Source organism: Balaenoptera physalus (assembly GCF_965194825.1).
Source record: "Balaenoptera physalus genome assembly, chromosome: 11".
NCBI classification, from domain to species: domain Eukaryota; kingdom Metazoa; phylum Chordata; class Mammalia; order Artiodactyla; family Balaenopteridae; genus Balaenoptera; species Balaenoptera physalus.
In genome coordinates, this window is record NC_138896.1 from 74904312 (window position 1) to 74922858 (window position 18547).

At 56.7% G+C, this 18547-nt stretch overlaps 1 protein-coding gene across 4 annotated transcripts; it reads right to left on the reverse strand.

Annotated features, from left to right (window-relative positions):
• Positions 1–781: 781 nt before the first annotated feature.
• Positions 782–18500, reverse strand: ITIH4 (inter-alpha-trypsin inhibitor heavy chain 4). 4 transcript variants are annotated; one of them, XM_082414440.1, is made up of 25 exons: positions 18124–18500; positions 16117–16236; positions 14760–14920; positions 12589–12693; positions 12325–12487; positions 12076–12186; positions 11447–11578; positions 10561–10677; positions 10121–10289; positions 9896–10021; positions 9529–9710; positions 9248–9433; positions 7521–7660; positions 7121–7275; positions 6824–6850; positions 6486–6539; positions 6278–6331; positions 5918–6046; positions 5297–5338; positions 5074–5100; positions 4871–4987; positions 3584–3758; positions 1646–1800; positions 1426–1522; positions 782–998 (listed from the first exon to the last, which is right to left on the reverse strand). In XM_082414440.1, the coding sequence occupies exons 2-25, from the start codon at positions 16201–16203 to the stop codon at positions 929–931; spliced, it is 2781 nt and encodes a 926-aa protein (XP_082270566.1). In that variant the 5' UTR covers positions 16204–16236; positions 18124–18500; the 3' UTR covers positions 782–928. The 4 variants fall into 4 exon arrangements, with proteins under 4 accessions (XP_082270566.1, XP_082270567.1, XP_082270565.1 ...); XM_082414441.1 differs by lacking the exons at positions 16117–16236; positions 18124–18500 and adding an exon at positions 15240–15679; XM_082414439.1 differs by lacking the exons at positions 5297–5338; positions 18124–18500.
• Positions 18501–18547: the final 47 nt, after the last annotated feature.

The window sequence follows — 18547 nt, forward strand, 5'->3', positions numbered from 1 at the left end:
TACCCTGGTGTCTCTGATTTAACTCTCCTCCTGCTTGGCTCTTTTCTCTTATTTTCATTCTCATGTTTTTTGGTTTTACTCTCTTTATGCTTTTTATTTGTAAGCCAAAGACTTGTGTCATTTTTGAAGAAGTAGGTGAAATAATTATAAATGTTTTGAAAGTATGCTTTGCCTGTGCAAGAATTGGGTGGAATCTTTGGGGTGCCTAACCCTGGGGCACAAACAGGAGAGGAGACCCTCAACAGCCCAGGCTCCTGGGAACAGACCCTTGTTTCCCTCCTGGGACTGGGGCCTCATCTCTGTCTCCTCTGTCTTCCACTGCCAGCTTCTCTGCAAGGTGGTGAGAAGACAGGCCTGTTCCTGAGCACAGGTGTGAAAATCAAATTATGTCTGGCAAATCCCACTGCAAAAGGGCCCAAAAGTTTGCTGAGAATGATGAACTTCTACCCAGGTCACTTTTTTTCTTTTGAGTCAAAACTGGTTTTCATGGACCATGTCACCATAAAGCAGAGTGAACGCTGCTCCCAGGAGTGTTCTCCTGCCCTAGGCCCCCAGCAAGAGCAACGTTTTGACTGGGTGGTTTAAATCTCTCTAAATCTTAGTTTCCCTGCCTGAGAAATGAAGGGACCAGACTGAAAGCTCTCCACGGGCCTTACTGGCCACAGGCCTTTGAGGGGTTGATGGCGGATGATTCTAATGTTACACAACGCTACGTGTCCAGGACGTGATCCTGAGGCTCTGGGATTTGGCCAGATGGGACCAGAGATGCCCACTCCCTGAGTTCACACCACCTCTCTTTATTTTAATGAGCGTAAATACCTCTCCCCATGATGTTACAGGACCCACAGGTGGCCCTGTGGTCGCAGGGTGGCAGCCATCTGCACCCAGCAGGCGGCATGGGGGGTGGGCATAACTCCTTCCATCAGAACTACAGCTCCACAGACCAGCAGGAAATCTCTGTTCCCGGGGGCCCCTCTTGGTAATCCAGCTTGAGCTCTCTGGGATGGACAGACAGACAGGTGGTCAGCATGTGTCAGGTTGGGTGGGAAGAGAGGGAGACAGCTAGGGATAGGAATGTGGAAGGCGGAGGGTCTTGGGGTCCCTTAGAGTTCCCTCTAGCACAGGCTGACAAGGCCTGGCCACCCAAGGGCACCCAGCTATGTGTGGTCTCCAGGGGCCAGGGCTCTGGGAATTCAGGGGGAGTTTCCTACTGCTCCCAACTCACTCTAGTGATCTCTGGGCTGGTATGTTTTCTGTGGGTCTGAGTTGACCACCTTTTGTGGGGCCACTGAAAGCTGGGTCAGACTTGTCTAGCCTGACACCTGACTGTCTAATTCCCAGGCAGGGACAGAGGAGTGGGGGTCCCAGAGCCCGGCTCCCAGCCCCACCCCTGGCCGGGCTCAGTGGCCTGTTGTGCTGAGTCACCTGGTGGCAGAATGGTCATGCCCCTGGACCTTCAGTGTTCGCTTGCTGTCATCTGCTGCTGCCAGGGGCTCCCAGAGCACGTCCTGGTAAAACTGGCCTGAGATACAAAGGGCGGGTCAGCGAGGAATAAAGACAGAGGGAGGCTGGGGGACATGCAGAGGTGATGGCACCGCCTGTTCACAGGCAGAGGCGGCTTCTGATGATGTCCCGAGCCACGTACCAAGGGTCCCACTGACGTGGCTGGAGAAGTGGTCAGTGTCCCGCAGAAGGAGCCGGAGACCCTCCCCAGGGCCGTCCCAGGACAGCAGGCCGATGGTCACTCTGTCAGGGCTGCTGAGCAGCAGGAGCCCCGCCTTGTCCATTGTCATCTTGAGACTGTGGGGAGACCCGCGTCCTGAGCAGGAAGGGAGGCAAGGAGGTGCCCGCAGGGGACCTGGGCAGCAGCGTGGCAGTGGGCAGGGGCTGCCCTCCTGTCCTCCGGATCTCCTAGTGTGGCCTTTGGTGGGAGGTCCCTTCAATCTTCTGGGCTTCAGTTTCCTCAGTCAACTGGGACCGATGTTAACTTACTGATACCTGGTTATCCCAGCATTTTATACATATATATATATATATATATATATATATATATATATTTTTTTTTTTTTTTTTTTTTTTGCCCTGCCGCACAGCATGCGGGATCTTAGTTCCCTGATCAGGGATCAAACCCATGCCCCTTGCAATGGCAGCGCAGAGTCTTAACCACTGGACCACCAGGGAAGTCCCCTATCCCAGGATTATTTATAACATGAGATAACGGTTCCTCTCCCTCCGGTTTTCTTAGATTTGGTTTCTCATGAATTATATGACTTAGGGCTTCAAGGATACATTTCCTCTGTCCCTTTTGTTTTTATGGCTAGTGCCACTCTCTTCTGATGATCAGTGTTTAATCATGTGTTTTAAGGTCTAGAAGGGCAAGTCCTTCTCGAATGCCTTCCTTTTTTACTTAAAATAATCTTTGAAATTATTACCACTTTTGTTTTCTTAGGAACGTTAGACTCCTTTAAGCATGTTGAATAAGACCCTGCTGTGACTCTGAGGTTATTTTCAATGGAAACGCCCTAAACTTACACCATCTTGTTGACAGAGTTCAGTGTAAAAGCCGTGGTCTATTTTTCTTTATGTGCATCTTCTGTAGCTCATGAAAGTATGTGGACGTTCAATCACCACAATTGATAGGAATCCTTTATTCCATCTTTTAGTGTGTATGTCCAAGGCACAGAAATGCTATTGATCTTTGTCTACCAGATAGCAGGAAACTAAGATCTTTTATGAAATTGGGAGCTTTTCAGGTGAGCCCCTCAGATTTGCCAGGTGTGCACTCATGTATCAAGTGGGAACCAGTCTCTTCGGAGGGGCTGGGTGAGAGGGAGTGGACAAGGCTCTCCATACTCAGCACAGGCTGGGGGCTCAGAGAACATGTCTCGAACAGGACCAGGGTCGTTGGCCTTTCTCCCAGGCCCCTTGTGACTCCCAGAGCAGGAGAGCGACCTCTGCAAGGCTCCACACAGGGGAAGCCCCACAAGAAGAGGTCGCCATCCTTCTCCACTACCCACCAGCTGCCCCGTGTTGATGTCAGAGGGACCTGTCTCTCCTCAATAGAGCTTCAAAGTTAAGGATGACAACTGTAACCTCCCCTGATGGACAGCACTCTCCAACCTCTCGTCGTCAGGGTTACCTCACCACGTAGAGAGCGCACCTTCCCGCATGCCCAGTGGGCACCGTACTCTCTGTGGGCAAAGTGCTCCCCGACCACATTCTCTCACTGGACCATCCCCTCAGCCCTCTGACTCAGGGCCGTATGATTATCCCTAGTTAGAAGTGAGAGGGGCTAAGCAGCCTGCCTAGGGTCACTCAGCAGAGCAGCTCCAAACCACACCGTGCCCTGCACAGGACAGTGACCTGGGTTAGGTGTGAGGGTAGCCAGGTCCCCGGGACAACCCCTTGGGACCCTCCAGAGCAGGAGGGGTATGTACAGGGCTCTGTGCATCTCTGCCTCTCCCGTGGGTGCGGCCCACTGCAGAGGACTCATGCCCAGCCACTCCCTCCCCAGGCCTGCGGCGTCCCATCACCAGCTAACGTGGGGTGAGGGGTCACCGCCGGTCCCCAGCCTGTGGCTTACCCTGGCATCACTAAGTACAGAGTTTTCTTCCACTTGTATGCAGAGCTTCTTCGGTTCCGAGTCACTACCACGTGCTCAGGGGATGCACGAACCTGCAGCTGGGGTTTCTTGAAGGTCACCTCAATCCACGAGAAGTGGGCCTTCTCTGTCTCATAGTGGCCAGTCACCTCAATCCCTGAGAGGGCCGGGAGCAGAGAGGTCGAAGCTGTGGTCCCAGCTGGGCACTGGCCTGAACAGGTGGTCCCCCCCGCTACAACCCCCGGAGCCGCTCTTCACCCACTCACCTCCGGTCCCCTTCCCCAGCCTCCCCTCACACCGCGGGCCTGCTTCCCACAGTCTTTCCTCTCATCCCTTGGTTCCCTATGGCCTTGGAGGGGCCCCCGAGTCTTGGGTGACAGCCATCTTCAGACGAGCCCTCTGAGGAGGGAGGTCTCGTGTGAAGTCAGTAAACGCGCGTGAAGCCCCTGCAGTGTGCCTGACCCTGAGCTGGGCACCGTGGCCAAGAGCGGGAGGGAAAGTCAGTGGTCCCTAGCCTCAGGGAGCAAACCGACTCTGGGCCTGGCGTGATGAAGCGGGAGACAGTGTGTGAGGGTCTAGGGGAAACGAGGGGGCCGCAGATGTTCGTTGACTGTGAGTGGCTCTGCAGCTGTGCATTTGAGCATCTCGAGTGCTGTGTGTCCCCACGTCTGACCTGACAGCTCAGCTCCACCCTTCTGGGGACTCGGGGGCAGGTCTGGCCAGCGTACCTACCTCCTCCCCCCATTTGTTACCTCCGCACCCCCTACAGCCCCACCAGCCTCCTTCAGGGCTCTGTGCTTCTGCCTACCCCTTCCTCTACCTTGTGGACCCCCCACTTCTCTGCCAAGGCCCAGTCACCCCCATATGACCCTGTGCAGCCTCCCCTGACCCTAGGACAGCTCTCATCTCCTCCTCTGGGCTCGTCTCCACGGTGCTCTGGGCACGGACCACAGGCCCCTGTGCTGCTCTGTGCCCAGGTCTGTCTCCCCACACCTGAAGTATGGCAGTGCCTGGGGGCAAGCCCACATCTGGTCACCCTGGGGTGCAGGCCACCCAGGCCTGCATATGTGGTGCCCAGTGAAAGGTCTGTGGGGAAGACGTATGAGCACAAGTGTCGGTGCTCAGGGGCGTGGCCACGTTACCACCTGGGACGAGGACTGCCCGTGAGTCTCTGTGGGCAGGTTTCCCACCGTTTTTTCCGGGGTGGGAAGTTGGGGGTGCATGGTGCCCGGGTCCCTCTGGGTGTATGACTGGGTGTGCACCTCTCACCTTGGCCAGGGTCTGAGAGCAGGTTCGTCGGTCCCTGAGAGCGCTTGAGGTCCACACAGAGCCGGTCCACGCTCTGCCCAGGCAGCGGCAGGATGACGGAAGGAGGCTGGATGGGGGCTGGGACAGCAGGTGTGGTTCTGGGGGAAGGTAGAGCAGGCTGGGGGTGAGGACGGGGAGAGGGGCTGAGGGGAGCTGGCACTTACCGGGGTGTGGGGCTGCCGTGGTTGTTTCTGAAAGAAGAAATAGTCTGGGTTTAGGCAGCCCCTTCCTCGGGAGGGGCAGGCTGAGGAATGGAGTAGCAGGTGGGTGTGGCAGGGTTCCCTCTCCATCGAGAAACCCACGCGACAGGTTTGTAGAGCTCCCCGGGCTCTCCCCTCCCAGGGTCTCCCTGCTATAGGGCCAGAATCTATTGCTGCCTGGAGGTACCTTTGATTCTTAAGTCCATGTCATGAGACACTTCATCAAGAACTGAGGTAGCAAAAAAAAAAAAAAAAAAAAAGAACTGAGGTAGCTGATGGCCCTGACACAGGCGTTAGTGCAGGAACAGCCAGGAACAGAAAGGGAAAAGGCAGTCAGGATTCCAAGCAATCGGCAAGCCCTCCAGCCATCACTGCCACCTGCCACCCACCAAGCTCCAATCCCACAACCCCTGCCACACGTACACCCAATCTGGAAGAGCCTTTGCAAAGAGATTTTTCAACCAGAAGAGCATGTTATTAGGGAAAACGCTGAGGAGACAGGGTCCAGCCCGGCCCTGCAGCTGTGTCTGAGTCCAGATATGGAGTTCAGAAACAGCTCAAGGGACTACTCCTGGCTTTGGGAATGGAGGAAACCTTCCCTTTCTAGAACGTTCCATCCTGAGCCAGCCTCCAGAGTGTAATGAATCCAATTCAGTAAAAATAAAGGACACGTTATTTAACGTCATACCTTACAGCAATTCTCCCTGGTCTGTGCCTAGCCCTGTACTTGGTGCTTTATATCATCCAACTCTATGGGCAGGTTCATCTTGAGGAAACTAGGCCCTCAGAGGGTCAGAAAGCGGCTTACGTGACATCACGTCTGGTAGCGTTGGTCCCCAGGTCGTACGGTGGAATGGATAAGGAAGATGAGGAGGATGAAGAGGTCCAGGTGGTCCTAATCTCGTTGGGAAGCTGTACAGCTTATCGAAAACTCCAGCTTTGGAAAAGTTGACACATGCAGTCTTTTCTCAAGCAGTGCCATGGGTCCCCACAGCCAGGGCTCTGGGACCCACCCCAGAAGAGGGACGTGGAGAAGGCAAATGGCTCCCCTCCCCACACCCACCATTCTGGGAGAAATTCAAAGCTGGAACAATGGACCCTTCTTGAACTCCTCCCTGCTGGGATATCGGCCCCCCTTGCCCCGCTCTGGCAGTGCCCCTCAAACTACCTTGTCCTCTCCAGCCTCTTCTTTTAGAAAAGACAGGGTCTGCACTGCTGCCTCCTAATCGGACACAACTGGATTTGAGTCCCAGCCCTGCCACCAGCTAGGCGAGACAAGAGTCACTCCCCCCCCACAGCCAGGGCAGAGCCCAGTCTGTGGCCAGGGTCAAGGTTCTGTCAACAGCCCCTTCCTCTATCCTCTCCTCTTTTGCTACCTGTTATTCTGGACGCTCTGTCTCCCATGGAATGATATCTGAAGAGAGTGTGACCTGGAAATCAGAGAGATCTGGGTTTGCTTCTTGGATGTGCCTTTCTGGGGCCCCCAGTGGGATGCGGGCCTGTGTCCCTAGTGCCCAGGACAGGGCCTGAGTGGCAACCAATATCTGAATGAACAGGTAACTAAATGCACCAGCGTGCTTGGGCAGATGACACCCCCTCCTGAGCAGGGCTGGGTTGGAGAGGCCCGGCTAGCAACCTCATTGTCGCTGTACCATAGGCCCCTGTGTCAACCAATAGTCACCCAGGCCAGCCTTAGAGGGTATTAGGCCCTTACCTGAGTGGACGTTCCTGTGTCTGTTTTCTGGTTAAGACAAAAAGAGGAGAAAGAGAGAGAAACACTGTCAGGGTGGTTTTGATAAATTTGAAGTGCTTCTGTTTAATCTTGCTTCCCAGCCCCAGCACTACACAGGTGCAGTGAACATGCAGGGGTCAGGAGACTGGCCTCAGTTTCCTCATCAATGAAATAGGGTAAGTCTCCTGGGAGTCTGTGGGTGACAGGGGTGGCGTCTTGGTCGGGATGTGGGGAGGGGTTGGGGAGAATGCTGGGTCAAAACTCTGCTGCCACACCCACCATTTTCCACGGGCTTCTCAGCAACCTGAGACTGCTCTTGACCTTCCGGTTTGGTGATCACCATGGACGTGAGCGGGGTGACAAAGCTGTAGCTGAGCGACAAGTTCAGAGCTCGGGCCTCAAGAGCCTGCTTCTCAGCATCTAGCGTGGAGACTCTGTAGGCGGAGGAGACCAGTGGCTCAGCAGGCCCCCGGGTGCCCAGTCAGACTCTCCCTCCCTTCCAGACCCCTCTAGGGAGCTCCCACTGGGAGTCTGGAACTCAGACACGATACCGCCACCCCGTCTCCATGCCTAGGAGATGTCCGCGCCAGCTGTGCCTGCCCCACCGGTGAAGAGCCTGGGGAAGTGCTGAGACCGTGTGTGGCCACCCCAGCGGGCCCTGGAGGGTGCGTGCACCCACGTTTGCTCCAGCAGTTGCTGGATGGTCAGGTACGCCCACAGTCTCTCCATGAAGCTGTAGAAGATGTATCTGGGGCTCTGGAACGCCTCCTCCTGCTCTGCCACGCGGGACTCCGTTACAAAGGTGACATTCTCCATGTGCTGGAAAGAGGGGCCCAGCCAGGGCAGGAGCAGTGAGGGTGTGACGTCTGCACCCGGCCTGGCGCTGCCCAGCACTGCCACGAGAAACCTGGCGGGGGCAGCGTTGGCTGCAAGGCCACATTTCCTTTGAGTAGAGTGGAGAGTAGGGAGTGTGTTTAGGGGTGTGAGGGGCTCAGCAACAGAGCCTCCAAGGATGACAAGGAGGTGGAGATAAAAGGGAGCAAACTATCCCAGGTGCTACACAGCAGGCGCAGAACCAGGAGCTGCATGAATTTTTGCCTTCTCCACACATACAGCTATTTGTTTGATGGTTCTTCTCCAATCAACTTTAAATAGACTAACACTCTTGGCCTTGACCCAAGCAATAATACCTGTGAAATCTTAGGTCTGTGGTTCGAGTTATTTTTCAGAACACATTAAAATAAATACATAACTACTAAAACAAAGACATGTTTGTTTGTAAACTACTCCAAGTCACCTTGGGTTCTGCACTTTGGGAACCACTGGCCTCCAGGGTATCAGCAGCTAACATACATGGAGTGTTTATACCAGGCGAGACCTTAATCCCCACTGCAGCTTTACCAGTTGTGGGCAAGGTGACTTATTTTCATTTGTATACAGCAGGAAACTGAGGCACAGTGAGCTTAAGTGCCTTGCCCCAGGTCTCACCTCTGGGAAATGGCAGAGCTGGAGGTGAAGCCGGGCAGGCTGGCCACAGGGCATGCCCTGCCCATCATGACATTTGGCTACTTCTCCTGAGATGAGGCCCTGGGCCCCCCATGCCCGCTTGCGTAGCCCACCTGCTATTCTCCCCACACATGCTGCCTGCCTGCCACGCAAGCCTGGAACATTCCTCCATCCCTCCACCATCTGGCCTCCGCCACCTTCTACTCACCTCTCAGTCTTAGCTGAGCTTCCTCTGGGAAACGCTCCCTGATCCCCAGGCCAGGTTGGGGTTCCCAGTGCTGCCCCCGAGTCCCCGAATTTATCCAGCCTGCAGCTCCTTGTTTGCGTGACAATTTACCCATGCTGTCTCTCCCGTGAGGGCAGTAACCCCAGGGCCTAGAGAAGTGCTGTGTTTCTCTTCGTGGAATGAGAGGGCCTCCCATGGCACAGAGGCAGGGAAGGCTGGGCAAGGACAGGACGCCACATGGTGAGCTGGGCTCTTGACCCGGCTGCAGTGGGGCCCAGGGCAAACCGCCTGCTCTGCCTGGATGTCAGGCTGCTCATCTGTGAAATGGGAGCAGTCCTCCCTGCCTGACTGTAACCTCAGAGGGCTGGTGTGAGGACAGGAGGGGATGCCAAGCACCTGGTGCCCTTGGGAACAGCAGCAGCAGCACTGACTGACCGTTGAGTGTCTGCCGCATGCCGGCCCCACACAGGTGCTCTCGGAAAATCACATCATCTCACTGAACCTCTACCAGGAGCCAACACGGTGGGGATGCGTCATCCGCAAGTGGCAGAGGGCACTCTGTAACTTGCTCAAGGTCAACCGGCTGGAGCCTGGCAGGGCTGGGGTTTGAACCCAGCCGCTCTGACTGCCTGCCCCGGCTGCCCTTCCCCTCCAGGATGGCTGGCCACACCTACCAGCTGCCCCCTGACTTTGGCTGAGAGCACATCAGGGTTCTGGTCCCGGAGCTTCCCGGCCACAACCAACTCGGAGCCCTTGAAGAACAGCCGGAAGGCGTCCTGTGTGACCGCCTCCACGGCATTGCTTGGGTACTCGAAGGCCACCGATGTCATCAGTGGGTTGGCCACCTCTTGGTAGAAGTCCTGCAGGGTGGGGGTGTCGTAAGGGCCGTGCTGGGGTCTGCCCGCCTGTCAGTGCCATCCCTCGCTCACATGGCCCAGCAAGGGCGCACGGGCACCTGGAGCTGCAGCGCGGAGTCCGAGTCCTCATAGATGCGCCGGGCCAGGCCGCCGTTGTCCAGTGCCAGCTTCTCCAGGAAGGCGTAGCTGACGTCGAAGCCGAAGCCCAGGCAGAAGAGGCTGTGCTGGCCACCTATGGCTTCCTGAACGTTCTTCTGGATCCTTGAGGGGTTGGTTTCCCCTGGACCCAGTGGTTTGGGAAAGGGGTGAGGAAACAGTGATTTGCTCAACAGATATTTCTGGAATCTCAGAGCCAGAGGGGCCTCAGAGATCCCCCCTCCCTGCCCCAGGTCCCACAGCAAGCCGCGCTGGAGCCCAGCTACTCCCTCTGGGCAGCACGCCCTGGGGCTGCTGGCAGTGCCTCACCTGCAGTGGGGTCGCCGTCGGTGAGGAGGATGATGAGGGTGACGCTTCCCGCGGGCAGCAGCTCCTCCCGGTTGGCTCTCTCTAGCAGCTGCACGGCCATCAGTATCGCATCGTTTATATTGGTCCCTGTGGGGCACACACTCTTAGGGTGGCTCCCAGCAGGGTGCCCCAGGCTGGGCTCAGTGCCTGGACGTCGTGACCGTGCAAGGCTGCAGAGGCGCTCACCTCCCTGGGCCTGGATGCCAGTGGCGTAGCTCTTGGCCTCATTCACGTTCTCAGCCGAGGCTGGCACTAGCTGTGGCTTCCACTGGGCTGCTTCCCCACTGAAGCTGATGAGGTTGAACTGGTCACGGGGACCGAGGTCACCCAGGATCTTGATGAGGGCTTCCCGGGTCTGGTGAGGGGAAGGGGACACAAGGTGGGTGTCTCAGTGGGGCCTCCCTAGGGGCTCATGTGCCCTTCGGCTGCACCCCCAGGCTCACATCTGCAGTGAGGACATGGTGAATGCTCTAGCGGCAGGACCTGCCCCAAACTCTGACCAACCTCGATCCATGGGAGCCCCCTACCTAGGAAGATGGAGGAGGGCAGGTCTGCCTGCTGGACCAGAGCTGATGGTGTGGGACATCTGTGAGTTTTCAGGACCCCGCCTGGCCCATGGAACCCACCTGCTGGATCTTCCTGCCCCTCATGGAGCCGCTCTTGTCAATGACAAAGATCACGTTCTTGGGTATTGTGGCCAGGTGCTCAGGGGCAAAGTAGTGCACAAAGTAGCCATTCTCGATCTGTGACCAGAGTGAGACACACCCGGGTGTAAGAGCTGCAGCCCTGCCCTGCCCCTAACCAGCCTCCTCAACCCCAGTCCTGGGGTTCCTCTGTTCTCTTCATTCCATCACCCTCCATCCCTGTCCCACCATTAATCTCCCCAAATCCTTGCCATACTTTAGGGTTTAGTCCAGCTCCTCCCTTGCAGAAGGCTTCCCTGCTCATGCATGGCCCACCAGAACTCTACCCCTACTTTACCTCTTACTTGTTTTAGTATTTGAGGCAGCTTATACTAAAAGGTTCAGACATAATAAACCTGAGATCCATCAAAAAAGTGAAGAATCCAAAAACAAAGTCCATCTATGGCTTCCTGCATGTTCTTCTGGATCCTCGAGGGGTTGGTCTCCCCTGGACCCAGTGGTTTGGGAAAGGGGCGAGAAAACAGTGATTTGCTCAAAAATAAAGGGGAAGCACAAAGATGCCAGAAGCTTGTGTGAAAGAAAGTACTGTAATTGAGCATAAAAGTGAACTGTGAGTCTCCTGGCAGCCAAGGCTACAAGGGAAACCCTGCAGGGCAGTTCTTCAGCAGAGACAAACTTTCTTCCCTCCGAAAGAGAATTGTTTCAGGGACAACACAACTAAACTGCCTGTTTGCCGTGTGTGCAGCCCCTGGTGCACACGGATAACTAGGGGTGGTTATTTTGTCTTTTCTTTTAGAACCCCCAGGCTCAGGTCCTTGAGGGTAGATGGACTTTTTGGTGGCTCAGCTCTTCTCTGGAGCCCACACACCTGAATGGAACCCCCGGAGACAGTCCGGTCCACATCATAGCGGACGATGAAGTTGCCATCCAGGACTGTGTCCTGCTGCTGCTCTGGAGACTTTTGCTGCTGGGACAGCGTCGGCTTGAATCGGACATGAGCCTGGAAAAATGACCAGGTTGAAGTTGGGAGGAGCAGCAAGGCCATGTCAACAACACCCCTCACCCCCATCTGAGGAGAGGATTCCAGGAGGCAGCCTTGGGTCAAATTCCAGAGAACTTTCTCTCCCGCTGAAGTATCGGATAGACTGCCTCCCCGTAGGGGAGTGGGTACAAGGGGATCCCCTGCTCCTAGATCTGTGCGAGCAGAGGTTGGGCTCAGGCTGTGTGCGGTCCAGTCAGCTCCTCCTCCCTACCTGGTCCTGGGACCCTGACATCAGTCTTCTCTCCCGATCTCAGGGTTCAAACCAGCACCCACCATCCTTCCCTGGGCCTTGCCCTCCCCATCTGCCAAATGACAGCATGGACACAGGAACCTCACAAGTCCCTCTAGCTCAGAGATTCTGCCCAATGGTCCCACTCTCTGGAAATCCAGGCCCATAGAGCCAGCCTGAAGACAGGCCCCTGGGAACTCTCACCCGCAGACCATAGCAGGCCCACCTTGGTCTTGTTCTGTGAGGTGATGAGGGCCTCTGCCAGTTCATTGGTCATGAAGGTGCTCTCTGTCTCCAGAAAGCTGATGCCCTGAGGCTCGAAGATGTAAATGTCCATCTAGAGGCAAGAAGTGGGTTACTGGGTTTGCTGGGGGACAGGGCTGGCCCTCAGAGGAGGCAGAAGGGGAAGTAGGGGCCACCCTCAGGAGAGTGAGGTCATCTAGGAGGACTTCTAAGAGGAGGTGGCACCAGGTACCTGCAGGTGCTTGACCAGCTGCTGGGGCTGGACTTTCAGCAGCAGCTCGTACGCTCCCAGATGCCGCACCAGGAGCTCCTCATACACCAGCTCGAAGGTGACCTTGGCAGCGGGCGCCACACTGACTGACACCTGGAACTGCTCTGTCTTTCTCCCAGTGGCCCTGGGGGAAGAGGGCATCAGGTCTGCCCCTCAGACCAGGGGCGGCTGAAGGCAGGGGCAGCCCCCACCCCCACAGGGTCCTCCCCACCCCGTTGGGCTCACTTGACGAGGCCGGCGCTCTCTCCCCTCGCCACAGCCGCGCTGTATTGCTCCTGGGCTGCAGCCTTCTCCTTGATGTTACCGGGGTAGGTCACACCATCAATGATCCTGGGGCAGGAGGGAGGGGGTTGTTGAGAGCCCGGTGGGGGAGGCCCCCTGCAATCCTGCCTCCTCCGGGACTTCACGTGCCTCTTGACAGACTGACTCCCATCTTTACCTGAGCCCACCCGTTTATTATGCACCTACTGTGGACACGACTCTGTGCGGGTCCCGGTGTGGATGGGGGCTCTGCAGGCCTCCGTCTACCCTGAGACGTGCATTGTGTCGGCAAACATGCCTTTTATTGAACAACTGGGATGAAGGCTGCAGGGGAGGCAGGTCCCAGCCTCTCTTCTCCCTTCCTGTCTGGCTCCACGTCCCAGTTGCCCCTTTCATCCCACAGACTCTTCTCAGAGGAACGGGTCAGCCACCAGCGAGATCTCTGAGCCACAGTTCACTCAGCCCCGTGGGGCAGGCTCAGCAGGAGGGAGATGCCGGCTCCCAGGCCAGTGGAGACACGGGACTGAAGGCTCTGACCGCTCTCCCCCATGGCTGCCCCCTCTTCCAGCACTGGACAGGCCACTCTGCAGAGAGGTTGGCCTCTGGGGAAGGAAGTTTTGGACAACTGGTGGACAGGGCTCCTTGGGGCGTGCAGACAATCCTAGCGGCCATTTCTGGGGACTGGGAGTGAACTGGCAGGCAAACGTAAGCCTGCTCTGTCTGGAGGTGGTGTGAGAGGGTGAGAGTATACAGCGGGGAGTGGGGGCAGCCAGGACCTCAGGACCAAGTGTCCTTCCTCCACACCTTCCTAACCTCCCTGGTCACAATTTAACTCTGGGCTAGGGATTGGGCTGCTGCTGGGCTGCAGGGCTCCTCCTCCCAGATGCCCAATTTGGGATCCCAAGCAGGTTGAAGAGCAGGGCACCCTGCCCCCTGCTTCCCTATCTCATGCAGCAGCAGGAGCTGGGCCCAGAGAGGGGTGCAAGTCCAGGGCCCTCAGCAGATGCAATGGGCCTGAAACCTCGTAACTTGCTGGCCGTGGCACCCACATGGAAGGTGGGGTGCAGCCTGTGAAGCTTATGCTGCAAGTTGGGCAGCACAGGCCTGGCTCCAGCGTGAGGAAATCAAGGGCTGCTGGAGGGGGTGTGGGCAGAGAGATAAGGAGCCAACCACAGGGACCGGACCCCCACCGCAGGTTTTCAGAGGTCCCAGGGTGCACTGGGGACTCCACCTGAGATGCTCGCTCTCTGCCCCACCCATCGCCCTCCCTGAGTTTCTGGGATCAGCCTCTCTCTGGCCTGTCCTCAATCACTGCCTCTCCTGCGGGGCCAGGGACAGAGAGTTCTCTTGCATTTAGCAAACATTGCAAAACTCGGTCAGGAAGGGTGGGGGAGGACAGTAGAGACAAGGTGAGGATCATCACCTGCTCACAGAGTCCACAGAAACCCCAGGGGCCTCCCAATGCAGCTTCTGACCCAGAGAAGAACCACCCTCTGCAGTATCCCAGTTGAGGGTGTGGGGGGATGAGCCTGGCTTAGAACTTCTGTGACAAGGAGGTGGTCCCCCTCCTTGAGGCACTGCTTCATTGTAGGGCAGCCCAGGGGTTAGGAAGTTTTCTGTATTCTGAACTGGAATCTGCCTTTTGGTGACTCCCTTCTGCCTGGGCTTGGCCTCAGGATGCCCCAAGTCTGTATTTCTCAAAGGCAAAGACACAAAGATATCGTGGTTCTCCATCTGCCACCTGGGCAGCACTCAGGGAAAATGGATGAACAGATGGAGAGATGGATGGCAGGAGGGACCAAAGGAGGGAGGGATGAAGGGACGGCGGGATGGATGGAGGAAGGGAGGAAGGGATACAGGGAGGGAAGGAGGGAGGGAGGGAGGAAGGGAGAACCGGAAGGACGAAGGGATAAAAGGATGGAGGGAGGGAAACGTCTCTGAGAACTCATGAAGTTCCTGGCTAAAGCCTCTGGTCCCTGTATTGCCTACAGGTGGAGCACACACACCTCAGGCATATATCCTGGCACATCTCACATCAGGAAGAGGCCCTCTCTTCCTGATCCGGCACAGGGACCATGGTGTCACAGTGCTGGACTGGGGAGGGGGGACGAGGAGGAGAGCAGGAGGGCACCTACATGGAGAAGTTGGTGATGAAGGCTTTCTTGGGCAGCTCCATCTGGAAGGTGATCTCCTGCAAAGTACTGGCCTTGTTGACCACCCGGCTGGTGACGACTGTGTGGGCAAATCGGGATGAGACCTTGGAGTCTACAGTGAGGCTGTAGATGTCGATGTCATTCTGGGCCAGTGGAGGAGGAAAGGAAAGGGTAGGACTGTTCAATGTTCTTCAAGAGTGGGCCTTGACCTTGGTCCCAGACCAAGCCCCCAACCCCAAGTGAGACACTGATCAAGTCTCAGGCAAAATTCCATGAAGCATTTCATTTGTGAACTTTCATCTCAGATCAGAGGCAGCTGTGTGCTTCATCCCCCATCCTACAGTGCCACAGGGCAGGGATCAGTCTGTCTTGTTCAGTGGGGGCCATAGTGCCCCTCGGAGAACAAGCAGGCAAGGGGTGGGGGGTGGAGCCTGAGCCCCACTGTGTCTGGGAGGAACTTACTTATCCTTGGGGCAGAGGTGAGTGGCACAGGGTCCTGTTGGGTCAGGAAGCTTCCATGCTATCTTAGCTCCGCCCAGTGAAAGGGCAGTGAACAAGTCCTGTGACTGGGGAAAACAGCCCCTGCCAACCTCTCCCCAGGGGCCTGCAGGAGCTGGGAGAACTGGAGGTAGGGAAGGTCCATCTCTAAGGCTGGGCATCTTCTGCTTTGCCCCCTTTTCCCTGCAGCATTGGGCCTCTCCTGTTGCCCTGTCTACAGGGCACTCCCCCAGGCATGTGTGTTTCACTCGAGGTCTGCGGTCTCCAAGGAAGGGCATGTGCAAACAGGCAGAGCCTACACATCTCTCGCCCGCCTGCATGTGGCACACTTGTGCTTAGCACAGAGGTGCGCGGAGGGCCGTGTGGCTTGTTTACACGTGGGTGTCTGCTCCATGCCAGACACTGTACTCAGCATTTCACAACACTATGGGTTTCCTCTTCACCACAAACTTCTAAATAGTTCTATTACTACCTTGTTCTACAGATGAGGAAAAAGAGACACGGAAAGCATTAATGACTTCCGAGAGGTCATGCAGCCAGGAGGCCTAAGCTGGGCTCCTGAGGCACATTCTTACCCGCCCCACCCACTGCCACCCTCCAGGGCAACTTGTTGGGCTGCACTTCCTCCCCGTGAACTAGGAATACCAGGATCACCCCTTCTTGTAAATGGGGGACTCTCCATAGAGCCCTCAGGGTAGTGCCTGGTGGATGGGCAGCGCTACTTCTCTGCACACACACTGACCCGTGCTCACTTGCACACACTGAGGCTCTCCTCCCCTTCACCCACTTGTCCCACTCACGCTCAGGTGCACACATACAGGAACCCTGGGACACCCGCTACCTTTTGGGCCCTGAGGGTCTGGAGGGTGGCCAGCGAGAGCAGGACCAGCACGATGCCGCAGGCGCGGCCAGGGGCTGGGGTCTTCATTTTGGCTCTGGCGCCTGGCAGGCCGCTTCTGAGCTTGAGAGGAAGAGCGGAATGAATTAGTAACTTGCTCGCTGCCCCGCCCCTGTGGGGGCAGGTTCTGGGAAATTGGGATCTGCAAGCCAAACACCGCAGGGGCCTCAGATAAGCAGGCAAACTGCGAATGTCCTGTGGACCTTGGCTGGGGATGGGAACACGTACTGAGCAGGAGCAGGCTCAGGGGGGAGCTAGGTACTGGCGCCCCTTCTGAATGGTCCAGAATCTGACCAAACCACCACCACCCCTTGCACCACTCATCTCGCCGACAAGCTCCCTAGGGCTGGGGGACATAGCAGTGAACTGGCCTGCTCTCCATAAGCCCAGCCTGGGAGAAGCACAGGCGTGGTTGGGAAGAGGAGGGCCAGAGGGTGGTTTGCAGGTGGCAGGGGCCTGGAAGTCAGGTCAGTGTGACTGGGCAGTGGGATCCCAAATGCACCAAGCAGCCCTTGGGGTGCCTGAGTGGGGCAAGATCTGCTGGGGCCAAGGCAGGATGGATACACCTTATTTCTGGGATGAGAGAGGCTAGGTCAAGGAGCCCCCCTTCTCTCTGCTGGGGCCTCAGGATGCTGTTTGGGCCCCATTATTCTAGCCAGGACTCTTGGTGCAACTCCAGCAAGGCCTCCGAAACAAGACCTGCACTTGGCAATACAAACTGAGGGCCATAAAGATGCCCACACGTTGTGGCCTAGAAGTCCCGCTCTGGGGAATCTCCTGAGAGGGAAGCATGGAACAGAGAAAGCACAGAGCTCCTGAAGGGGACGATTCAGGGTGGTGGCGTGTATGCTCAGGTGGCCTACATAGAGGTCAGTCGTACCAAGGGAGCCTGTGAATCACGCCTGGAGTGAGAAAGGGCAGAACACTGATCTGTCAGCACGCGAAGGCAGTGCCACTGTTGTGGGCTCAGACTACAGGAGGGTGGCTGGAGGGCCTGGGGTAGGATTACAGATGATTTTTTTTCAATTTTCCTTTAATAAAGTTGACAGACTGCTTTCATAACAAGTAGCAATAAAGTGAATAAATACTAGGGGATCTGGATGCAGCTGGTGCTTATGTCCCTGTGGCTCTGGGAAAGCGTGGCTCCTGAGTCTGGGGCCACAGATGGGATAAAGATGCTTCAGAAAAGCGGCCAGGTGCCAGATCCTTGGTTGGGGAAGGAGGACTCAGTGACACTATCCCAGGGGTGGGAACTGGGGAAGGGTACCATCTTCAGGGCCTACTTGGGACCCTGGGGCAGTGACAGGTTTGCAAGGGCCGGGAAGGGGTCTCCTCCATTAGCCCTGTCTCAGTCAACGCCAGTAGCATCTGCCCCAAGGGAAGGGAGCTGGGTCTGTGGCTACAAGTGAATATTCCCCTTCCTTAGCATGAATTAGCCAGAAGCCTCACCTCTGGGCGCATGTATACGACTCTCCCTTTGACTATGGATGTGATTGGGATTACTCGGGAAGACATACCCCTTCAGCAATATGGGGGAAGAGCCTCCCCAGGAGCCCAGTGAGCAGACCCAGGCCTGGTCGCCACAGAAGGTCTGCTCCCTTGGGGCACAGAGCATGGACCCAGCCTGGAAACGGCTATATAAGGAGGCCGGCTGGCCAGGAATGTGGGAAAGGCTCCGTGCAGCCCGCTCCACCTGCCCAGGGGACAGGCGGGACTTCCCTGTAGGCACTGGCCCCGAGCCAGGCTCTGTAAGCCCAGACCCTGCCAGTCCATCCCTGGACTGTCTGTGGTCTTGCTGTCAGCTGGACAGGCCTCTGCAGTCCCCTGAGTCTGACAGGTCCATGCGCACAGAGACACTGAGGCCTGAAGCGGGAAGAATCGCACGTGAGCCAAGAACCTGGTGTTCCATGCCTCAGGCAGAGCTGTGGGAGTGGCAAGGGGGAGGCTCACCCTGTTTGGGAGAGGGGACAGTAGCTCAGGAAGCAGACTGCCACCGGCCAGAGAGGAGCCTCCACCTGGCTTTGTCTTGGAGGGGATGCGAGCTGGCAGGGAGGCAATGTGAACAAGGGGGAGGGGGCTTTGAGGATCCTGAGTCCCTCAGAGTCTTAGGGTCCTTGGAGGCATCTCGATGGCTTCTGTGAGAACCAAGGGAAGCGTGAGCCCCAGGCCCCCACCTGCCTCACTCTGAGCAGTGTGACTATGGCCTGTTTTGCGCAACAGGCTCCTTTGCCTCATACAAGGGGAAACAGGCTCAGAAAAGGAGGAGAGACAGTCTGAAGTCACACAGATCAGCGCCAGGGCTCCACACCCAAGGTTCTTTCTAGTACGTGGCAGTGGCCATAATGGCACCTGCATTATCCTCTGGGGCCGTCCC